Raw genomic sequence first — 23265 nt, 5'->3', positions numbered from 1 at the left:
GGTTTTCATGCACATGATTTTGAAAAAAATAAAAACATAAAGCCTCCTATCAGTTTCACCGTGCCTTCCATTTGAAAGGGCGAAGGGGATGTTTGGAGACAACATTTGCCGCTGTAGATGGCACTGCGTCCTTAAAGCTATCATGGGAACCGTGATTGTTTTGGCTTTGGTTCTGTATAATCCACGCTTTTCCTGGTGCTTCCCTTCTGACAGTTGATTCAGAAGCATGTTTCTCAGCAACCCCGTCTCTTCTCGTTCGTCCCCAGCCCCTTCCATATTGTCTAGGTTCTGCTTAAAACATGGAGCTCTGTAGGTACCATGATCTTCCAAGCTGCCGTTTCTTTAAAAAAAAAAAAAAAAAAAAAGGCAATGCATTAGGGCCCCCAGGTTATGGGTTATCTGGGAGGTACAGAACAATTTAATTCTATTACTTGTATCTCCCTTACCAAGTTTTAGTGGTTGTTAAAATATTTTGTCATGTGGATTCACTGATATTTCTTAAACCCATTTCCTAAATTATGGTTCAGACATTTCCCACAGAACCTAAGTTTTGACTAAAAATCCAATTTTAATGGGTGTTATATCTTTCAGGCCACTAGGGCACCACTTAGAGCCTCGTGCCCTTAAAATATCTTAAGCCCTTGGGAGAGACAATGATCCCTTGAGCTCCATCAGCTGGAAGCGTAGTACACAAGTGTGCTGTGTCCTGGAGACTGAGTGCAGTTGGCGGTGAGCAAAAGGCAGACGAGCTCATGCTGTGCTCTCTGGGCTACTGTTTGCTCCATCCTTACTCTGTGCCTGCACAGACCTTAAATAATCACTCACAGAGCCATCAGTGGCACCAGAAGTTAAGGGCCGGCGATTCTGTTCTAGAGCTAGTTCCCTGTGCAATCCACTGTAGCGTCTCCCAGAACCAGAAGAGGTCACGTCACTGTGCAGAGAAAGAAGGCAGCACGCACACAGGTGGCTGTCGGCCATCACTGTTTGATGCCAGTTCAGTGCTATGAGCAATCGGAGTGCTCCAGTGTTTCCCATGTAAACACAAGGTAAAAAGAGGCTAATACATTCCCTTCAAATATCGAAGGCCCCTGTGTTATCTTTCCATGACCGTGATGAGATGCTAGAAATAGACACCTTGAAAGGAGGCGCCATCTCTGGACTCACACTCCCATAGCTTTTGACCCTGTTTCCTTAGGCCTGTGCCAATATCAAGGCAGCAGCACCTGTGAGAGGAGGTCTGTTCACCCCTTGGATTCCAAGAAGCAAAGAGAGAGCAAAGTTCTAGTAGCCCAAAGGGCACAGCTCTAGTGACTTAGCATCCCCATGAGGCTCCATCTCCTAAAGGTTCAACCACTTCTCAGTACTGTCACAAACTGGAGACCAAACCGTCCACACATGGGCCTCTCTGGTGCATTTAAAACCCTAACCATAGCAACTGCCTTTGAAAAAAAATGTTACCCGGTATCTTAGGCTCACAGGATAGAAAGATTGGAGTGGATTTGGAGATATTATCGAACAATTGAATATGGATTACCGTTGACTCTAGATGATTATAAGCCATCATGTGGGTCCTAGGAACTGAACCCCAGGTCCTCTGTAAGAGCAACAAGTGCTCTTAGCCACTGAGTCATCATCCCTCCAGCCCAGTGATGCGCCGTTTGGTCACCAAGAAGACTGTTCAAAACTGTCTTCAAAAGAGTGCGCGTGCGAGGCTGACCTGAAACCCATCCCTTTGCTGTCCCTAACTGGCTGCTAGTCTTCTGTCTGTAATTAAGCACTCAGATAATTTAGCTCATCTCAAATTCTTCCAGAGTTATGAGGTCCTTGCACTTCCGACCTCTGGTTAACCTTGAGCTCGAGCCTTGGCCTTCCTCCTCTCCGCCTCCCCTTCTGAGCAGAGCTTCTGTTCTCGAGAAGCAACGCTGTTCTGTCCCCTCCATGCCTCTTCCTGCCTCTTCTCTCAGCCTGGTGCTTATTTCCTCAGCCTTAGGCGGAGGTCATGGCTTCCTGCAGAAAGTTCTCCCCACCTCCTGAGAAGCAGGCAAGGTCCCTCCTGAGTCCAGGTGGCCCCGTGGTCGCCACCAGGGCAGTCATCACTCTATAGTATTCATTGCTGGTTTTCTTTGTTTCCCCCATACTGTGCTTACTTAGCCATGTGTCTCCCCAGCTTAGTAGGTGCTCAGGAAACACTTGTCAAGCCCAGAAGTGAACTAACGAATAACAGAATAACGTTAGATCCGGTTTTCCCTTTCCGTAAACCACAGACGTGGAAATACAGCTTTTGTTTGTTTAAAGTTGTATTTGCTTGAAGATAATAATTGAGCCGTCTTCTCCGTGTAAACAGCTGCAATTGAACCTTTGGTCACTCAGTGTGAGGTAAACCCTAAAATCACCCACTAATTTGCCCCAGTGCAAGAAGCTTCTTCATGTTAAGATTTTAATTATGTTGCTACTTTTTAAAAATAAATATCAACTGCTGTATTTGTGCTGGGGTATTTATGGAAATCCAGTCATTTATTCTAGAAACGTTTAGCTTATATGTCCTAGAACACTGCCCTGTACTAAGGTGGAGATTAGGAAAGGAAGGCCTACCACAGTCCCTGCTGCCCAGGACCTTAGCTAGACGAGAACACCATCACAGTGAGCAATTAATGAGTGTGTGCAGAACACTTTAAGATAACAACTTCCTACCAATCTTTAGTCAGCCTTGAGAAGTGGAAGAAATACAACAGCCCCATTTGAGACAAACCCCCTTCGAAAATGAAAGGCCAAAGCCCCAGTGGCCAAATACATTAGATTTTAGCACAGACAACCTGCAGGAGGGACCGACCCATCATGGCCCTGACAGGCCGTCTTGTGGTATCAGTGTGGGAGAGCTCATTTCCTGAGAGACGGACCATTCTCCCCCAGCAGCTTTGCTGGAGAAGAGCCCACCTAGGAAAAGGAAATGCTGCCTGCATCCAAAGGTTTCCCGCCTTCTTAGGACAGCTGAAAAACTCGCAATGACAACTTCGTAAAGCTGACGAGTGTCGGCTTCTTGTCCAGCTTTTGCTTTACATCGAATCAAAGAAATCTAGGTCCACATTAAGATGGCAAATTAGCATTATAGAGACTATTAGTTTGTTTACCCAGCATAAAATTATGTCCTCTGTAAACGGGAATATCAAATAGCATAAAAAGCTGGGTGATTTACATTTTCTTTTTGATTAGAGTATTGCATCCACTGTCCTCAGCAAGGAAAAAAATCTCTCCCATTTAGCTTCTGAAGATCAAAGAGGCCATTAAATATGCCATATTACCAGCTTTCTTTATTTTTTTTTCTTTTTCAGTTAAGACTAGAGGACTACTTTACAAATTGAGACTCTCACAGGCAGAAGGGAAGACTTTATTTGGGGTCTAGTTTACTTCCTTCAGACAGGACCACATGCTTAACCTTAATTAGGTGAGACTGTCCTAGAACTTGAGGCCCAGGCTGACCTGTCCTCTGAGGTTCGTGTGAATGACCCTGACAGCCAAGACACTCCATGTCACAGTCTGAGTCTAAGCCTGGTGGATTTTTCTGTGGAACATTTGGTAAAAATCTATGGATAAGAGGAAGGGAAAACCACAATTCCTGGAAAGAAAGATGAGCCTGTATGGATATTCAATTGGGATAAAAAAAAAAAAACTGGCTTTCCTCCTGAGGGGAGAAATTCAAGGCGATACCAGGTGCTAGAGAGAAATATCCAGATGTGCGTATAACCAGCTAAGGTGTAAATCGTTGAGTTTCTCTTTCTTTCTTTCTTCCTTCCTTCCTTCCTTCCTTCCATCCTTCCTTTTTTCCTTTCTTCCTTTCTTCCTTTCTTTTCGTCCCTCCCCCCCCCTCTCTCCTTCCTTTTTTTTTTTTTTTTTTTGGACAGGGTTTCACTGTAGCCCAGCTTGACCTTCAATTTGCCTTTTAGCCAAGGATGACCTTGAACTTCTGATTCTCCCACCACCTCCATCTTTCAGTGCCGGGACTACCTGGGTGCTCCGCCATGCCTAGTGCTGGGGACAGACTGAACTACAAGCCCGCTGGCCAGTGTGAACTGTACTTCTGTCTTCTGCAGGAATACCAGATCATCATCGCAATGCCTGAGTAATAGGACTCTGTGAAGCGTAGAGACGTGCTGCCTTAACGTTGCAGACATTTCGTTTGCGTCTGCTTTCCTGATTTTAGAATTTAGGTGGTGTCCGTTTTTGCGACAGATTTCAATGAACTTGGATAATTAGACCTCTTCTGTGGTTCTAATTTGAGTCTTAGAATGCACCCTCACCATCAAACTGAGGTTGAGTTTGAATAAAAACGATAAAGTAAATAGAATGAGTGAGTTCATTTATTTATTATTTTGTGAACTTTATAGTGGGCCTTTCTCAGTTGGGGACTGTCCCTTTAGGGTAAACCCCTGGGGAAATTCACCATAATTAAGGACATCTTGTTTCTTTTCTGCTTTCTTGACAGCCAGCGTCATGTAGAAGACAAATATTCAGACCTCCGATATGATCCCAATTGGAAGGATAAGAGAGAGGGGGTGCAGCCATTGGCTATGGAAGCCTTGCCAAGGTCTGCCGACAGCTCTTCAGAAAGCCTGCCTCTGGCTCCGCTCTACCCTTCCAGGGAGCCATCAATGGGACTCTCCGCAGGGAACAGCAAAGGGAAGAGGAGTCCTCAGAGCGAAGCCTCCTTACTTGGAAGCGAGTTCCTAAGCCCAAAATATGAGTGTGACACCCGTCAAAATGAGTCCCTTTCGGAACCAAGTGACAGTGACCAGGAGGAGAAGTCCAGCAACCTCTCCCAGTACCTGAAGAGCTCAGGTTCACACAATGAAGTTTTCCTGCCGGGATCAAGGGGACCCCGGAGAAGGAAGTCCAAACAATATTTTGTGGAAAAAAACAAGCTGACTTTGGGATTACCGACTCCTAAAACAGACTCTTACCTTCAACTTCATAATAAAAGAAGAGGAGAGACCCGCCTCGAACAGGTGCGTAGTCGCTGCTGAAGCATCTTTTCTAAGTTGCCCCGGGATTTGCGTTTGTTTGAAATGGCGGGATGTCTCTTCCTTCTGGGCAACGATGTCATAGTAACCACTTGCCTTGGTAAAGTAAAAGCTTCCAAACTAGTGCATGCTGCCCCCCACCCGCTGCCACTTCCTCTGCTGCTGCCTTCTCCCTCCTCCTGCCTCCTGTTCTTTTTCTTCCTCTTTTCTTCTGTGCATGCGTGCGTGCATGCATGTGTACGTGCGTGCGTGCGTGCGTGGGTGTGTGTGTGTGTATGTGTGTGTGTGTATGTGTGTGTGGTGTACATATGTATGTATGTGTCTGTGGGTGAGGTTAGCTTGTGGGAATCACTTCTTTTCTTCTACCTTGTGGATGCCAAGGATCCACCTCAGGTCACCAGGTTTGGTGATGTCTTTACTAGCTGTGCCACCTTGCTAGCCCCGCTGCTCCTTGTAGAATGAATGTTAGCACTCTATAAGCTCTTAAGAGCAAAATAAAACACACCTGCAGCTTACAGTGCTGTAAATGCTACAATTCAATGACCATATATGTCTCAACTGTCTCCATTCAAAGACCTAAGAAATTTTTATTTTATGGGTATGAGTGTTTTGCCTGCATGTATGACTGTATCCCATGTATGTGTCTTGGAATTTGTTTCTTCTGTGTGTTCCAGTGGATGAAGTGCAGGGCTGAGGGTTTAATTCCCTGTGTTGTCTTTAGTCTTACCAAAGAAAGATATCGGAAGTGACATGACACCCCCTAGAACCACAGCTTGAATAGAAAGTGATTCTACACCCAGGTTCTGTGTAGGTACTGGGTGCTGGGTACTGGGTGTTGAGCCAGAGTTGCGTGGGGATTGTTGTGAAGCAGAGCACAGCGTGGGAGAGAATTCTTTTTAACTCTTCATATGACTCTATATTTTGCCAGTTCCCAATTATAACCACGGCACTGTCCCTCAGTGTCCTATACAAGTAGGATGAAATGGTTATAGCTTAGACCCTCCATGTGTAAAATTAGAAAAATAATGAGTGTCATCTTTTCCTCATCTGATCATTTTGAGGATAAGTTGGTTCCTGAATGATGTGCCTGTTGGAAGCCAGGCACAGTGGTGCACACATCATTCAGGATGCTGAGGCTGGAGGATGGCAAGTATGAGGCTAGCTTGGACTATGTAGCAAGACCTTGTCTGAAACACACACACACACACACAAACACCTTCACATACCACACACACACACATTCACATACACAAGAAGAAGAGAAAGAAATAGTGTTACAAGTAAATGTAATAAGGACCCTTTCAGCTCACCTCCTGGATATTGCTCTATATACTATAGACTCAAGTAAAGAGCTTGGCTAATCAGCAATCCAACATTCCTATTGGAGAACAGCTTGGAATTCATTACCTACAAGGGTGGAGACCCTTCCAAGGATTAGGAGTATGTGACGCCTTTGCCTTTGTAACTAACAATAAAACACAGGAATGGGTACAGAACATTCAACTGAATTATCAAAACAGCTAAACTTAATTAGTTCTCAATTTGTTTACTGTTTTAAATGTAAACATGCTTTCTGTTTCAGAAAACAAGTGAAATTTCCATCTCACTTGATAGCTTACTTAAGAATATAAATGAATTTAAGAGTTGAGATGACTTTTGCTGGTCATTTCTCCCAGCCTAGGATAATATTTTTTACTGTTGTATTGCTTTCTATTTTGAGTCAGTGTCTTGCTGAAGGAGAATGCAAATAAATTAATCTCACACCAACACAGAATTAAGTATAAGAATGGGTTCTTTATTTAAGGGGAACTCGCAGATCACAGTCCTCTGCCCAAATGGAAAACAGAAACCAAATCCAGCATCCAGGCAAGAGAGGAGAAAGATCCAGTGTGCAAGTATGCACCTTTTCAGTACCTAATGTCATGCACAACCTGGTACAGCCTCTCAAAGGCCATTGGCTGCAGGAGGTTCCTCATCACCTTCCACTTTTGTCTAAATAAGAGAGTTCCAAACCCAGTACAAAACTATATACAATAAGAACAGATATCAAATATAAAAATCAGAATTACAAACAGCATAAACAATATTAAGCAAGAAAGATATGCAAGATGTTTCAATAATTATTTTATCCTAAGGAGTCTAAGTCTTGTATTAGAAATGGCTTGGCTGCTAGGCAATGGTGGCACATGCCTTTAATCCCAGCACTCGGGAGGCAGAGGCAGGCAGATCTCCGTGAGTTCAAGACCAGCCTGGTCTACAAGGGCTCGTTCCAGGATAGGCTCTAAAGCTACAGAGAAACCCTGTCTCGAGGGGGGGAAGGGAAGGCTTGGCTAAGTCATAAGTCATAAGAGGAAAGTAACTGTGACTATCTAGTCTTCAACCCCATCGAAGGCCTGGGAAGGAAGATAATATTACTTGAGTAGGCAGGGAATACAATCAAGCAGCTTCCAAAATGTGCAGTAAATGACAGAGAAAACTGTCCAAATAGGTCAAATGTTTTATTAAAATTAAACCATCAAAAACACTAGGAAAAAAACATAGACAGATAGATCCTCTTAAGACTCAGAAATATTTAAAAATATAGATATCCTAGAGATTAATAATTTGGTTTTGTGTATATTAAAAATATCTATCAGAGGAAGCTATAAACAACATGAAAATATGAGAAACAAACTAGGAAAAATATCCCTAATTTATACCACAGGTAAAACTCTATCTCTAATACAGATAGACATTCTCCTCTGCGTCAATAAGAAAGAGACGAAAATCACTGCAGAAGCATACAGAAAAGCTAGGATAGGCAAGTCCCAGGGAAGTTAACAGAGGTGGCTACTGAGCACGTGTGGGCAGACTCAGGATCTGTCACTATAAGAGAGGAGCAAACGAATACGACATTGAAATGCATTGCCACCTATAACTAATAAGCGTTTTCACCTGTTGATGAAAATGTACAGTAACGCCAGGAAGAGAAGAAATTGGCATAACCAGAATAAAGGGCACTTTGTGTCTGGGTAAAGTATAATCACACTCCCAGAGAAGCTAGAGCACAGTGCCTAAGAGCAGCCACGTTGCTGAGCTCAGCCCCGTGCTGGCCGTGTGACCTTGTGCAGGCTATTAAACCTCTTTGTGCCACAGCTTTCTCATGTATAAAGGAGATAATAACAGTCTTTTCCTCGTAGGGTTGTTGAGAATATCAAATGAGCAGGCTGCTGTACAGCGCGGGCTTCGATTAGAGCCTGAGTCACAGGCAGCGTGGCATACGATTTCGTAATTAATATTTTCATTTGGCCCAGCATACTCCACTCCTAGGAATGTGTCCGAGATAGGTGTGTGCACTCTTGAAAACGTGGTTGTGCAGGATGATTCGTTTCAGCCTTGTTTGTGATATCAAAAGATAGAAAGCACCCAAATAGCCATCATTTTGGAGGGGCTAGGAAGGAAGTTACAGTAGGGCACACTGTGGCTGTTTCGTTCTGAAACGCTTTGGTCAACTTAACGGGATTCAACAGGAAAAGAAATTCAAGGAGTGAAACATGCAGATACAGTTTTTTTTTAAAAAAAAAAAAAAAAGGAGGAATAAAAATACATGTCACGTTGGTGTGTCACACACAGCTGTAATCTCTGCACGTGGGGAAATTGAGGCAGGAAGAACTATAAATGTTAGGTCTAGACTGGGCAATATAGTGAGACACTGGAACAACACATTGCTGATTAATTGAAAGGAGTGGGGGGGCGATTGGCATAGCTTTCCACCTTGTGCCTTTTTATGCCTGTGGGTTTTTCTTTTTCTTTCTCTCACCGTTTGTTTTGAGGCAGGGTCTTACAACCTAGCCCTCGCTGACCTGGAACTCATAGAGATCCACCTGCCTCTGCCTCTGGAGTACTGGAATAGACACCACCACACCCAGCTGTGTCTATTGTTTTTTAACCATACTTATATATAAGATTATTATTATAACTTTTTAAAAACTAAATAAAAAATAGCAACAAATGTGGATCAGGGTAGGCTGGGGCTGTGGACCGGTTGGTAAAGTGCTCGCTTAGCTTGCACACGACTGTGGCACCATAGCGACCAGGCATGAGCGCATTATCCATCCTCGCACATGGAAGGTGGAGGCAGAAATATCGAATTCAAGGTCGTCATTAGCTACATGGCATCCCTGGATATCAACCTGGGAAACATATGATCCTAAACCAAAAAAGGGGGAGGGGGAGGGTCATTTGCAGTATCAACTCTGTAATAACCCTGACTGAGGTCTGTCCTTGTAGCGGCATGCAGTCACCTACGTTGCTTTTTGGTTGTTGTTGCCTGCATGCAATTCAGAATGGAGCCATTGGCCTTGGCTTCAGTGTTCCCATAGAACTGTTGGTTACACATTACTGCACACTTCCTTCCTTCCTTCATTTTTTTCTGGTTTTTTGACATGGGGTCTCTCTATCATGCAGCCCTGGCTGCTCTGGAACTCGCTCTACAGACCAGGCTGGCCTCGAACTCAGAGATACCCCTACTGAGTGTTGGGATTAAAGGCGCCTGCACACACACTTTCAATAAGGCATTAAGCACATGGGTGTGATGCCAGGAACTGATGTGAAAAGCAGCGCACACTAGAGGGCACTTGAGCATCACCGGTCTGGCCACGGCTCTGCTGGTGACCACTGGCATTTGTTGGACTCATTAGCATCTGGGTCAAATTGATGACCTACCACTAAAGGAAACTGTGTTCTGAAATGAGCTGCCCTTCTATCTTGTTCGCAACAGACTTTGAGGATGAAGGGGAGGTCTAGCCTGAGTTCAGGAGAGCTGTAAGTGCCTTATCAGTGTGACTTGGCCCTTTCCTACTAATATCTTGAAAAGAAATTACAGGCATTTCACAATTGTGAACACAGAAGGGTTATTCCATTGTCTGCAGTCCTCAGAACCATGTAAAGGCACAAGCAGAAGCCACTGCCCAGGTCTGTGGACCCAAAGTGGGCCAGTCAGCAAGTCTTCACTGAGCACCAACCATGCCCTAGGTTCTCTTCTCTGTACTAGGCAAGCAGCAGAAAATAAGATGCCGAGAACCCCCGTCTGTCCAGGAGCCTGCTTTCCACCCATGTTACACAGACAAGAATCAGGTACCATCTCACAGAAAGCTGAACAAGCTGTATTTGCTGTAGAGCCATCATTTGAGCTGAGTCCTGAAGGGATGGATGAAAGACAAGCAGATCAGAAATCTGGAAAGGGTGTTGGCTCTCCCTGTCCTGGCAGTAGCACCCTTGTGTGAGGAAAAGGACAATAATGTAGGGGAGGAAAGAGAAGTAAAATATTGGTTGAGAAGTCAGAGAATCGTGGGTCTAAGTATGTTGTTTGCCAGGTGTTCAAACAAGTGGTCCCTCAAAACCTTATCACGCTTATACACAGGGTCAAGTTCTGGGTTGGCACGCTGTTTGAGTAATTTATACGTATGGCAGATCAGCAGTAAAGGGGCTATTAGAGCTGAGGGTAATTCAGTCAGCAAGCACAGGAGCCAAGTTTGACCCCCAGAACTCCTGTATGTGGCAGGGGAACTGATGAGGGTAGTGCGTGCTGGGAGATAGGTCCCTGGAGCTCATTGACCACTCAGCTTAGCCTAATTGGTGACCTCCAAGCCACAGAGAGACCTTGTCTTAAAAAAAAATTTAAAGTAGATGATGCCTGAGAAAGAACACACCCAAGGTAATTCATTCCAACTTGCACGCACATGTGCACAAGTGTGTATACATGCATGCATGTGCGTACTTGTATATACATGTGTGCACATTCCTTTTGCCATGGATAGGCCCTTGTAAATGGTCTTCTCCTATCCCCGGTGACAGTGCCCAGAAGTAAGGAGCTAGACCCTCAGATGGCACAAGGACACAATAGGGCATGCCTGGTGTGCCTGAGGATGACATGACGTCGTCATAGACAATCTACAGAGGAGATTCATCTGAGTCAGAATTGTCATAGACAATCTACAGAGGAGATTCATCTGAGTCAGAATTGTTACTGGTGGGGTTGGTGTAACAAAATGCTGAGAGAAAATCAGCCCGGGGGAAAGAAGGTTTGTATGGAACCAAGGTTCCTGTCATCATGGTGGGAAGCTGTGGCAGAGCAGAGAAGTTCACTTTATGCTGTCCAGGAAGGGGGGATGGTTTACACCCCCCCCCCATTTATTCCATCCAGACAACCGGCCTTGAGATAAGACACCCGTACTCAGGGCAACTGCGTGACACTTAGTTGATTCTCTCCTGAATATCCCTAGTCAATCAAACTCTGCCCATGGATTACAGAACGCTGCCATTTTTATTGCCTTTATTTAAGTGTTTGTTTGTTCCTTAGACATGTGCGTGCCACTGCATCATGTGGAGGTCAGAGAACAACTTGTGGGACTTGATTCTCTCCCTCTACCATGTGGGTCCCAGGAAAAGAACTCAGGTTGCCATGCTTGGTCACAGCCCCCTTACCCCCGAGCCTTCTCACTAGCTTGTGAACCTCGTAACCTATATCCTCCTGACAGCACTTTCTTCAATAATTGCCTTGAATACCTAAACTTTGGATTTAAAATAAGAAACTTATGAATAACTTTCAGTCATGTGCACAGTATTTAATGCTTTAATTTTAAATTATAATTTTGTGTCAGAATTCTTTCAGCATTTCCCCTCCTCAAATCAGACCTTTCTAGAAGTCTGCTTAGCTACAGTTCTGATTATTTTCCTATTATATTTTTGTTTGGTTGGTTGGGTTGGTTTGAGGCCTCACTGTATAGCCCTGCTGGCCTCAAACTCACAGATCCACCTGCCTCAGCCTCTCAAGTGCTAGAATTAAAGGCATGAGTCACCACCACCCTGGGAAGAAATGTAACTTTTAAATAATTTCTCTTTTGTCCAAAACTTGGGAGAAAGGTGGGGAGAGGAAGAGAGAAAGTAGGTGTCTATTGTATTAAACAATGTAACTTGAAATCAGAAGGTGTGATTTGGGGCTCTATTATTTTGCCGCATTTATTGTTTGATTTTGTGTGGCTTTACATATGTATGTACATACAAGCAGGCACATAATGGAGCACATAATGCAGAGGTCAAAGGACAACTTTCAGGAGCCAGTCCTCACCTACTGTCAGTTCTGAGGCTAGAACTCAGGTCATCAGGCTTGGCGGCAAGCCCCTGTACCTGCTGAGCCGTCCTGCCCCACTCTCCTTTACTTGCTCCTTTACTTTTAGAGCCATATGGCAAATCACAAAAGCATGCTGGGCTTTATTTTCCTGTTAAAGGGAGGTCCCAAACGTTCGCTCTCTGGGACTGGGGCTGTAGCTCAGTTAGCAGAGTGCTTACTAGGATGTACAAAGCTCAGGTTCTGATCCCCGGTGCTGTATAAACCCAGCAAGGGCTACATACTTGTCATCCCAGCACTTGGGAGGCAGAAGCTGTCAAGAGTTCAAGGCCGTCCTCAGATATACTGAGATCTCATGCCCATCCTGGCCTGCATGAGACCTTATCTCAAAAGTACAAAGGTTTGAGCTCCCAAGGTCCCGATGAGGAGCAAAAGGAGGGAGATCATGAGCAAGGAAGTCAGGACCGTGAGGAGTGCGTTTACCCATTGAGACGGTGGGACAGATCTAACGGGGGACCACCAAGTCCAGTTGGAATGGAACTGATGGAACAGGGGACCAAACCGGGCTCTCTGAATGTGGCTGACGGTGAGGAGGACTGAGAAACCAAGGACAACGGCAATGAATGTGAACTCTACAGCATGGACAGGCTCACTGTGAGCCTTAACCTTCACCTGGCGATGGATGGAGATAGAGACAGAGCCCCACATTGGAGCACCGGACTGAGCTCCCAAAGTTCTGATGAGGAGCAGAAGGAGAGAGATCATGAGAAAGAAAGTCAGAACCATGAGGGATGCGTTCACCCACTGAGACGGCAGGACAGAACTAATGGGAGACCACCAAGTCCACTTGGAATAGGACTGATGGAACATGCGACCAAATCGGACTCTCTGAAAGTGGCTGATGGTGGAGGCTGACCGAGGAGCCAAGGACAATGGCGATGGGCTTGGTCTCTACGACATGGACGGGCTCTGTGTGAGCCTTGTCAGTTTGGTTGCTCACCTTCCTGGACCTGGAGGGAGTTGGGAGGACCTTGGACTCAACATAGTGTAGAGAACCCTGATGGCTCTTTGGCCTGGAGAGGGAGGGAGTGGGGGTATGGGTGGAGGGGAGGGGAGGGAAGGGGGAGGAGGAGGGGAGGAGATGGCAATTTTTAATAAAAAATAAATAAACTGGAAAAAAAAAGTACAAAGGTTTGCTTTCTTCTGCAGATTCAGGAATGTTGGAACGTTCGAGTGACATTCTATATGTGGAAGCTCTAAATGTCATGTAGGCCTATGTGGTGTATTTATTACTAAATGCTTGGTTTGAAATGCTTAGTTTTCTAGTGATGAGACCACTATCCAATGACAACTTGTTCTCCTTCTCCACGGCCTTGAGTTAAGAGGAGCTTCGAGTTGTATGCAGGATTTAGTTTCATCTTACTTAGTCATGATCATCTTTCAATATGTGTATTTGGTTGGAAACATGGACTCCTCTCTTACAGAATGTTCCAGTCTAGTTCTGCCTCTGAGATCTGGCGCCATAGCTCTTGCAGAAATTCAGAAATTACTCTTCTACCCAGCTGGGACTCCAGGGCTGCTCATTGATTGACCAATAGATTTTCTTATTTTGTCCTACACCAACACAAGAGCACTTACTTATGACTCCGTAATTCCAATTGAACTTTATAGTTTTTCCGATATGCGCCACTTCTGAGGCCCCCTTCTGGTGGGCACCACGCAGCACCGTAGAGCGGCACTTCATTAACCCACGGGACTCAAGAGGGACCAAGGGAAACTTCCCACCCAGCTTACACACGCCCTGCTGAAAGCTAGAGATTTAACACAATTAGTCATTTTTAAGGATTAGTCTCTTCTAAGCATTCAAAAATGTACCCATCACTTTGGATAATTCTGTGCTATCTTACACTGGGCATATTGCACCAATTTGACTCATAGTCAGAAGCCATGTGAATGACATTTTTGTCTTTTGTGTTAAATGACCCAAGCTGCCATGACTCTCTGGTCATGTTATGCTACTACCTGTATTGCCTGTGTGCCTCCTCCTGACATCTTAGGGATGGGGAGAGGGGGGACATATGTAAATAGCTAGGACTCAGTGGAAAATGGCCCATGGACTGAGAATCACCAATCCTGAGCCCCAAGTCTGAAATGGCCCCAAATCCAAAACTTCTGAGCCACCATCAAGGGGCCATGAGTAGAAAATTCTCTACCCATTCTCTTATGGTGAAGAGGATGAAAGAGGAAAGAAGGGAGGGGAGGGAATGAGGGAGGTAGAGATTGACTGTGTTTATAGGAGGGTGGGCAAGAGATACAGTCATAGGGCTAGGGAGAGATGAATGGTGTATGAGAAGTTTTGTCATAGTGGGGGAGGGAAATTCCAATTTAAACTAGGTTGTACAGCAATGTGTCTCTGAGGATACGGAAGCCATGAGAAAGTAAACCACACAAATATTCGGGGAAGATGATTCCTGGGAAAGGGAATAACAATGAGAAGCTGGGGCGCTGAAGGCCTAGCAGCCCTGGGGCCCAGTGAGCAAGAGTGGGGTGGAAGATGAGGCCCTGGTTTCCACCCCATTTTATTGGCAATTTACTGTCTGGATTTGATAGAAAACACAAACCTGTCTGGATAATTAAGTAGATTTAACTGCCCATTGACATCTGTAGTAGATTCTTCTCAGACACTGAAATCTGATGAGCTCAAGTCCCTGGATTAAATGGTTTGGTATTTGTGTGAACCCTACGTACAGCCTCATGTGGGCTCTCAGCTGTAGCGTGTGTTGACACCTCACAGTTATGTCAATAGTTAGTGCGCCATGATAGTCTAGGACTGAAGGGGTTGAGTCTACACGTGCTCACTACTGGTGTGGTTTACAAAAATGCATAACAGATGGCCAGTTGGATACTTGTTTGGTTTTGGTTTTGTTTGTTGTTTGGTTTGGGTATTTTCTTTGTGGTACCGGGGATTGAACTCGGGACCTCATGCATGCTAGGGAAGCGCTCTATGACTGAGCCATGCCCTAGGCCCTGGCTGAACCTGCAGATATGGAATCTGTGTAAACAGCGAGGTGATTATATCCATCCTAATGAAGATGGAAGAGCTCAGGAAACAACATGGCTTGAATTCATCATCCAGTCGTGTTTGTTGAACATCTGTATGCCAGGCACATTCAGAGCTACTGGGAAGTCCAGATGTGTAATGCTCTGTACTGCCCGGCACAGCAGCCCTGCACACAGCTCCTCTGTTCTGCCATCTTGCACTTCAGTAAAGAAGGGTGACACAAGCTAGAATCATCTGAGAGAAGGGAACCTCAACTGAGAAAATGCTTCCATAAGACCCAGCTGTAGGGCATCTTAATGACTGATGGGGGAGGACCCAACCCATTGTGGGCGAGGCCATGCATAGGCTGGTGGTCCTGGGCTTTATAGGAAAACAGACTGAGCAAGCCATGGGGAACAAGCCAGTAAGCAGCATCCCATCATGGCCTCTGCTTCAGCTCCTGCCCCCAGGATCCTGCCCTGACTTCCCTCGAGTGATGGGGTGTTACCTGAAGTGTAAGCCAAATAAACCCTCTCCTCCCCAAGTTGCTTCTGGTCATGGTGTTCATCACAGCAATGATAACCCTGACGAAGACAAAGTGGAAAGAAACACAAACTACAGACAGGGTGGGGCTAACTAACAAGGAAAGGAAAAATACAAAGTATGTCTATGACTGCTTCCTTCAGGAACCAGGGAAGACTTCCTAAAGGAAGTTACATTTGGACCGAAACTGATACTCTAACTGGGATGGTACAGGCCTGTAATCCTAGCTATTCCTGAAGCTGAGGCAAGAGGATGGTGAGTTCAAAGCTAGGCTGGCTAATTTCATGAGAACCTGTCTCAAAAAGAAGTGATTTGAAGGGGAAGGATCTAGCTAGCTTTCCTAGCATGCGGGTTCAATTCTAAATAAGATAAATAAATACAGACAGCAACATGAAGTGTAGTGTCTAATTGGAGAACGGCCTTCACACGGGCCCAGAGAGTAACAGTCCATGCAAACATCAGTGTTAGGAAAGGAGCGCAGATCTCAGGAAGAGGAAGAGCCTGGGATCCCAAAGTGCAGGCCTTGCAAGCCTGGGAAGATTATGGGTGATGAGAGAGTAAGAAAGTGTTTTTAAGCAGGAGACAATCATCACTTTGGGAATGTTAACAGCTCCAGAATCTATCTTCTCCTGAAAAGGAACACGTGTGTGTGTGTGTGTGTGTGTGTGTGTGTGTGTGTGTCTGTGTGTGTCTGTGTGTGTCTGTGTGTGTGTCTGTGTGTGTGTGTCTGTGTGTGTGTGTCTGTGTGTCTGTGTGTGTGTCTGTGTGTGTGTCTGTGTGTGTGTGTCTGTGTGTCTGTGTCTGTGTACACATATGTCCACAGGACCCAGCATCCAGTTCGAACAGAGCACACATGCTCTCAGGTGTTCTATAGGAATGGAGACAGGTTGGCTACAGGATCGAATTTTTTTTTGATGTGTGTTGTCTCTGACAGCTGAAAACACAAAACCCCTCAATAATTTAAGCTGCCTTGCTGAGTGTCAGTGAAGCAAGCCACCTCACAGTGACAGAATCTGAATCAGTGTTCTTTACTGGCCATGGGGGCAGCCCAGGGCAAAATATTCTAGGGATACAGCAGGAATAAATGCTTCCTAGCACTCATTAGCCAAAGGAATAAAGAAACCCTCACTATACCCAGAGAGTGTGCCCAGAGTGGGAGTGTAAGTAGCTGATCTGTCTGAGCGGTAGGGAGACAATAAAAACAAATCTGACACTGGGCTGGCAAGATGGCTCAGCAGGTAGAGCTGCCCACAGCCAAGGCTGCCAACATGAGTCTGATACCCAGGGCCTATATGGTGAAAACCAAAGTCCTCCAGTTGTTTTCTGACCTCCACATATGCACCATGGCATGCAGACATACACGCGTGCACACACATACATACAATAAATATAATATGTATTTAATCGGACACTCTGGCTTTTTCAGTTTGGCCATGTGGCTAGTTGCCATTATGTGACCACTAGGAACAGGCATGACAAAGCCATCTCGGCTCATGTGAAGCTCCCCATGGCAGACGACACACAGACAGTAGAAAAGGCAAGATATAAGGGGCAACACGGGCACAGCCGACAGTGACCACAGTCCGATATTAGCGTGTTTATGAAGCATGTGGCCGTGTGTGCTGTGTAGATCTGCTGTGTCACACAGCTCTGGGCGAAGCTTTGGCTTTGCTTTCTGCAGCGCCGTCTGATTCTCTAAGAACCTGATGTGTTTCTTTGAGAGAGAAACAGCAGCGCAGTCTAGCTCAGCTGTACTCAATCTGAGTTGCCTTCCTCCCTACAAACCCGCACTTCAAAGCAAGGAACATAATGTACAATTTTTTAATGGCTCTAGACCCAGGCACTCAGACTCTCTGCTCTGCGCCTTACCTCAGTGTAAACACCTAATCAAGATTGCCTGCGCTCCAACAATAGCAGCCAAATGCAATTTGAGAGCCACAAGCCTTTGAAGTCCTCCCTGCAAAGGCCGGTTTTCTAGTCTGGGATAATGACATGCTATGATTGCTGTCTTTGTTGTATCTTTTCAGGACAGAAGCAATTATAGGCCCCAATTTAACAGAATAGACATTACACAGCTTACGATGCTCAAAATGCAATTTCATTTGATCATTTTCTCGATTTGATTGGTATTAATAGAATGGTTCACAAAAAAAAGAAAAAGAAAAAGAAAAAATAGCTGGCAGAGGTTGTGTCCCACTCCACTTTCAAAGAGCTAATGTAGAAGTATGTTTTACCTGCCCAGCAAGCTCGCTGGGGTGATGCAGCCAAGCTCCACCAAAACAGAGTGCACAGAGACGGTGTGTGTCCTTCGCTCCCTCGCAAAGGAAGCGGCCAATGCTCTGTTGCTAATATGTAAAGTTTCTGACAGAAATATGTAAGCATGGTTGTCAATGGAAAATTAATGTCACTGATGATAAACCCATTATCTAATGCACATCCTGTATTTCTCTTTGAATTGTAAAAGCCGGAGAAGCTTCATCCCTATAGCCATCTCTCCTGTTCCCTCCAGAAGACATTTTAAGCCTCTTTGAGATTAGAAGAGTAGCCTTGCCTGCTCAGGCAACCTAGTTAGAACTTTTGACCTCTGTTTCTCATTCAAGACAGAGTTTTTCCTTTAAACAAATCTGCTTGACATCATAATTAATAGTAATAAGCAGTATTGTTACCTATTAATAGGAGATACACAGTAGCCATGGATGGACATGCCTAGAACCCCAGTGCTTGCGAAGCCACAGCAGCAGGACAGAAGCCAGCCTGGACTACAGCATAGCAAAACTCTGTCTCAAAAATAAAAAATAAAATAAACAAACAATATAACAAAACCTTTGCAATGAAACCAGTACCTGCTGTGTTCTGTAATCCGGGCAGGGTGCTTCTGGAAACAGTTGTGTGAGGGAAGCCCTAATGTAAATTTAGGAAGTGGCTCTTGACCTTCATTGAACCTTCTAAACTTCAGACGATTTTATGATATGAAGTCTTCCACTTTCAGAGGAGGCCATTCATTCAAAAGCAGATGATCACTTCCATTTAGAAAGCATTCATGATCAAACAGTACGTTCTTTGTCCTTATTTTAGGAATAAAAAACTCAAGCAACTGCTTTATTATTATTATCATGTATGTGTGCAATGAGTGAGCACATGCAACATGCACGCAACAGCACACATGTGGGGTCAGGGGAGAAGGTTGCAAGCCCAGTGCTCACCTTTGACCTTTACATATAAGGTTATCAGGTGTGCACAGTGAACACTTTGTCCTCTAAGCCATTTCAACAGCCCCAAGTCAACTCTCAATTATTTGAGCTTCCATATTGCCTACTTTCCTTTCCTGATGTGTGTGTGTGTGTGTGTGTGTGTGTGTGTGTGTGTGTGTGGTAATTCTGATAGTTATTTCATGAACTTACTAGGAAGAGATGAGGTTATACTCAAATTAAAAGAAACACGGTGTTCCTTCTTGAACTATAGATGCCAAATGGAATGGAAAATATTGAGATTGTCATCATTGTCAAATATTTGCTTAGCACATAATAGTCAGCAAATATGTTTCCTTCTTAGTATTGAACACTATGGTAAACATAAGCAGCAGAGGGAGAATTTGAACTTGAGCCTATCAGATCTGTTCCCTATGATCCAACATTCTTGCACAAGGCCACTCCACACTCCACAGCCCACCACAAAAAAATCAACAAGATATGTGCAAAGCCCTAAAGTTACATTAAAAAATGAATAGCATCCATTCAGAAGGGGAGCGACTTGACATTTACAGGTAGGGAAACAGACAGTAGCCACCGGAGCCCAACCAGAGTAACAAGTCATGGTAAGAATGGTGAGGAACTTGAGACAGAAACGTTAAGAAGAATGAGTGTGGAGAGACTTCTGAGTTAGTTTGTACCAGGGTGGATGTGCTGTCTGAAAGGGGGACTCACATAATCTATGTTACTCCTGAAAGCAGAGGGATAGACAGTGTGAAAAAAATGTGTCTGTTTCTGTAAGAGATTTCTGACTTGGAGGCTACTCGGTGATGGACACTCTTCATCATGCATGAAACAGATTCCTTTTTCTCCCCCTTAACCCCTGGAAGACCTCCAAATACTGAGAAGTGGACACGGCCGGTCAGGAGATGCAGGCAGACTGCATGAGTGTCTATTAGAGCTGGCGTGGATGTCCTGGAGCTTGACATGGCTCATTTCCAGGTTCTCTCCCTACCCTGAGACGGTGTCTGCTGGACATTCTAACAGCCACCATTCTGTACAGCTCAGAGACAAGTTTCTTGTTATGAAAAATAGTCAAAGGAGGGCTGTTACTGTCACACTGCTGTAATCAAAATACTCGAGAAAACAGGTCAAAGAAGAAAGCTCTGTTTTGGCTTATGGTTTCAGAGGTTCATTCTGTAGTTAATTTGGTTCCACTGATCCTGGGCTGACGGTGAGGCAGAAGACCATGGCTGCATCATATGGAGGAAGATGCTATTTGCACTGGGTATTTGGGAAGCAGACCCAGGTGGCCTTCAAAGGCTCACTCCCAGTAGCTTCTGTTCTCCAACTAGGACGCACCTCCTGAAGCTTCCACCACCTCCCACCATCTCTCCATCCTCCTGCCTCAGCTTCCCAAGAAGGACATGACAGGTGTGTGCCACGGCACCTGCCTATTAAAACGGGCCTTGTCAGGGAGATGATTTTGCTCAACAGCGTGGGCACGTTTACAGTAGGCTAGGCTAAGCTGTAATGTCCAGCTGGTAAGGGATATGTCTTAGTTAGGGTTTACGTTGCTATGGTAAAGCACCACGACCAAAAGCAACGTAGGGAGAAAAGAGTTTAGTTCACCTTACAACTCTGAGGTCACACTCCATCGCTGAGGAAAGTCAAGGCAAGAACTCAAGGCAGGAACCTAGAGGCAGGAGCGGAAGCAGAGGCCACGGCATAATCCTGCTGACTGGCTTACTCAGTTTGCTTTCTTATACAACCCAGGACCATCAGCCCAGTAGTGGCACTGTTATAGTGAGCCCTCCCACATCAATCATCAATCAAGAAAATACCCCACGGGCCAATTTTGGGGGGTCATTTTCTCAATTGAATGTCCCTCTTTCCAAAAGATTCTAGCTTGTGTCAAGTTGACAAAAAGCTAGTCAGTACAGTTAATTAAATGCATTTTTAAAATTTATGATGCATTTATCAGAACAAATTCCCCATTGTAAGTAAAAGGTATGGAATTGTCATATTTCTGTTGCTGGGATAAACTGATATTATCAGTATTCTGTTCTACTGGTCCTAAAGTTGGGTCTTTTGACCAGGCATGAGACATTTATTTAAACAAGGAGTACTTGGACCTCAAAACACTAATTTTCTTTCCATCTTCTTTGAGAGCAATCCGGGTCCCTCTCAATAGTGATAGTGATTTCTATCTCAGATTTCCCCAAAACCTCAGCTGTTGGAGATTTGGTCCCCACCTGATGGTGCTATCAGGAGAGGGTAAACACTTTAGGAGCCAGGGACTAGTTAGGGGAAGTAGGTTATATGGTTGTTTCCTTAAAGAGTACAGCAAGACGCTAGCCCCTTCCTCCATGTCCCCTGTTTCCTGGCTGCTGTAAGATAAACCACCTTGCTCCATGCTGTCTTCCCCACCATGATATTCTGCCTAACCCCAGGCCCAAAAACAGCAGGACTAAGTAGCCATGGACTGAACCTTCTGCAACCATGCATCCAAATCAATACCTCCTCCTTTGAAATGGTTTCTCTTGTATTTTCTCATCTCAGCGATGAAAGGTTGACTGGCATAATTGCATGAGAGCTGAAACAATGAACCCTTGCAGTAAACCAGACACAAAGCCTGTCCCTGCAGAACCTCTCCCTGGAGTACGCAGCCTTGAACCCCGTGTCTGTAGGGTGGAAACGAACCCACTTAGGGTGCAGTAGGTGCCACTTACTGTGCAATGTGCTTTGCCCTCTCAGATCGCCCACCCCATCAGAGGCACCAGCAAGATGACTGTCCAGAGCGACAAAGGAGTCGAAGACACTTCTGTGGATCCCGAGGACAAATGGCATCAGAGAGCAAAACAGCTCAAGGTCGTCTGCTAGATTGTGTCTTAAGTGTGCTTCAAGTGATCCCGCTAGATATAAGGGATGTCTGTCGCTGAATTCTTGTCACTTAAGGGTTTCTTTTGTGCCTAGAATCTTACCTAACATCCTATGCTGAAGACTGCCTTCTGCCAAGGCGTGCCATAGCTTGCAGGTTTGCTCTGCCAGCAACCCTACCTGCATTTTAAAAGGTCCCCTCTCCCAGAACACCCTGGTTTCACACTCCACGCACACAGAGACCAAAACCTCTCACAGAGGGAAGGGATGAGGGATGTGCAGGGGGGAAATAATGTTTCCTCTGGGAGTTAATCACCACCTAGTAGACTCAGGTGACGTTGTCCCTAAAGCTGGTAGAATCCTTCAGAGCCTCACCAAGCTTTGTTTCCAGAATGTTCAAGCTTACCAACTGGTAACTTAGTATGATGGTATCCTTCTTGTCCATGGCACTCGTAAGTGATTTAAAGGCAGGGGTAATTGTTCCACTATTTCTAGAAGAAATAGAAAAATCATTAGGATCTGATTTTTTTTCCTGAGTCAGTGCATGGAATTAATTATATGGAGTCATTCTTGGATCAGGTTCCACCTCTTATTTAAGAAAGGATGAGCATGGTGGCATGCCTTTAATTTCAGCATTCTAGTACTTAGAGGCAGAGGCAGGCAGACCTCTGTTAGTCTGAGGTCAACCTGCTATACATAGCAAGTTTCAGGCCAGTCTGTGCTACATAGTAAGACCTTGTGTCAAGGGTTGGGGGAAGGAGAGGTGAGCCTTTTGAAATAACCAGTTAAAAATCACACACGAAGCAACTGTAAAGTTAAAAACCATTAAAGTTCATTCAAGCATCGGAAACATTAGAAAAGACAGACATCCCAAACCCTCTTTTTCCCTCACCATGTCCATAGGTCGCTGATAGAGTTGAAATAAGTAAATAGTCACTCCCCCAGAGCTTCCTGAAAGCCAGTGTCAGGGAGGTCACATCAACAAGTAGAAAAGACGGGGACTGAAGTGAGATGTGGAGGATGGGACCTGCCAGAGAGCGTTGGCGTCATCATGATTTTTATGTCAGATTCTTGTGCCTACTTAAGAACTTTACTCCCTGCTTAAGCCTTCTCTTTGGACCTCTGTGAACCTTTTCTCAGGCCATGTTGTCTGTCAGCATCCTGTGCTCTCCTTTGGGTCTCGGCAGGCTTCCTAAGTCTCGTTTCATGGCTGTGCCCAAACTGAAGGTGTCAGTAGCTCGGGGGCCATGAAGGGCAGTGTATGAACGTATATCCCGGGCCACAAGAGCCTTCCAGGTGTCCTGAGGGTGAAATGAAGTCTCCCCAGACCCAAAACAAAACCACCAATGTTAGCATCATGAAAAGTCACATGGAGCCCTTCAATAATCATGGTCAAGTCCCTGTGATCGGCCCCTTTTCCCACCTTCCCGAAGAACTACGCATTTGGTCCTATCAACACCAGCAGTAGCTCCGTATTGCTCCTGTTTATCT

General features: G+C 45.1%; 1 protein-coding gene across 1 annotated transcript in view; it reads left to right on the top strand.

Moving 5' to 3' along the window:
- The window catches only part of Jhy (junctional cadherin complex regulator), a 60331-nt gene that overhangs the window by 13935 nt on the left and 23131 nt on the right, over positions 1-23265 (top strand). The window contains exons 2-3 of the mRNA XM_038324401.1: positions 4481-5000; positions 21652-21765. Of these exons, the coding sequence (XP_038180329.1) occupies positions 4481-5000; positions 21652-21765 (634 nt within the window). The remainder of the gene's footprint in view (positions 1-4480; positions 5001-21651; positions 21766-23265) is intronic.

The sequence above is a fragment of the Arvicola amphibius genome, chromosome 3 (assembly GCF_903992535.2).
Source record: "Arvicola amphibius chromosome 3, mArvAmp1.2, whole genome shotgun sequence".
Taxonomy (NCBI): domain Eukaryota; kingdom Metazoa; phylum Chordata; class Mammalia; order Rodentia; family Cricetidae; genus Arvicola; species Arvicola amphibius.
The sequence above is the reverse complement of the archived record's forward strand: the minus strand, read 5'-3'. Positions and strand labels throughout refer to the sequence as shown.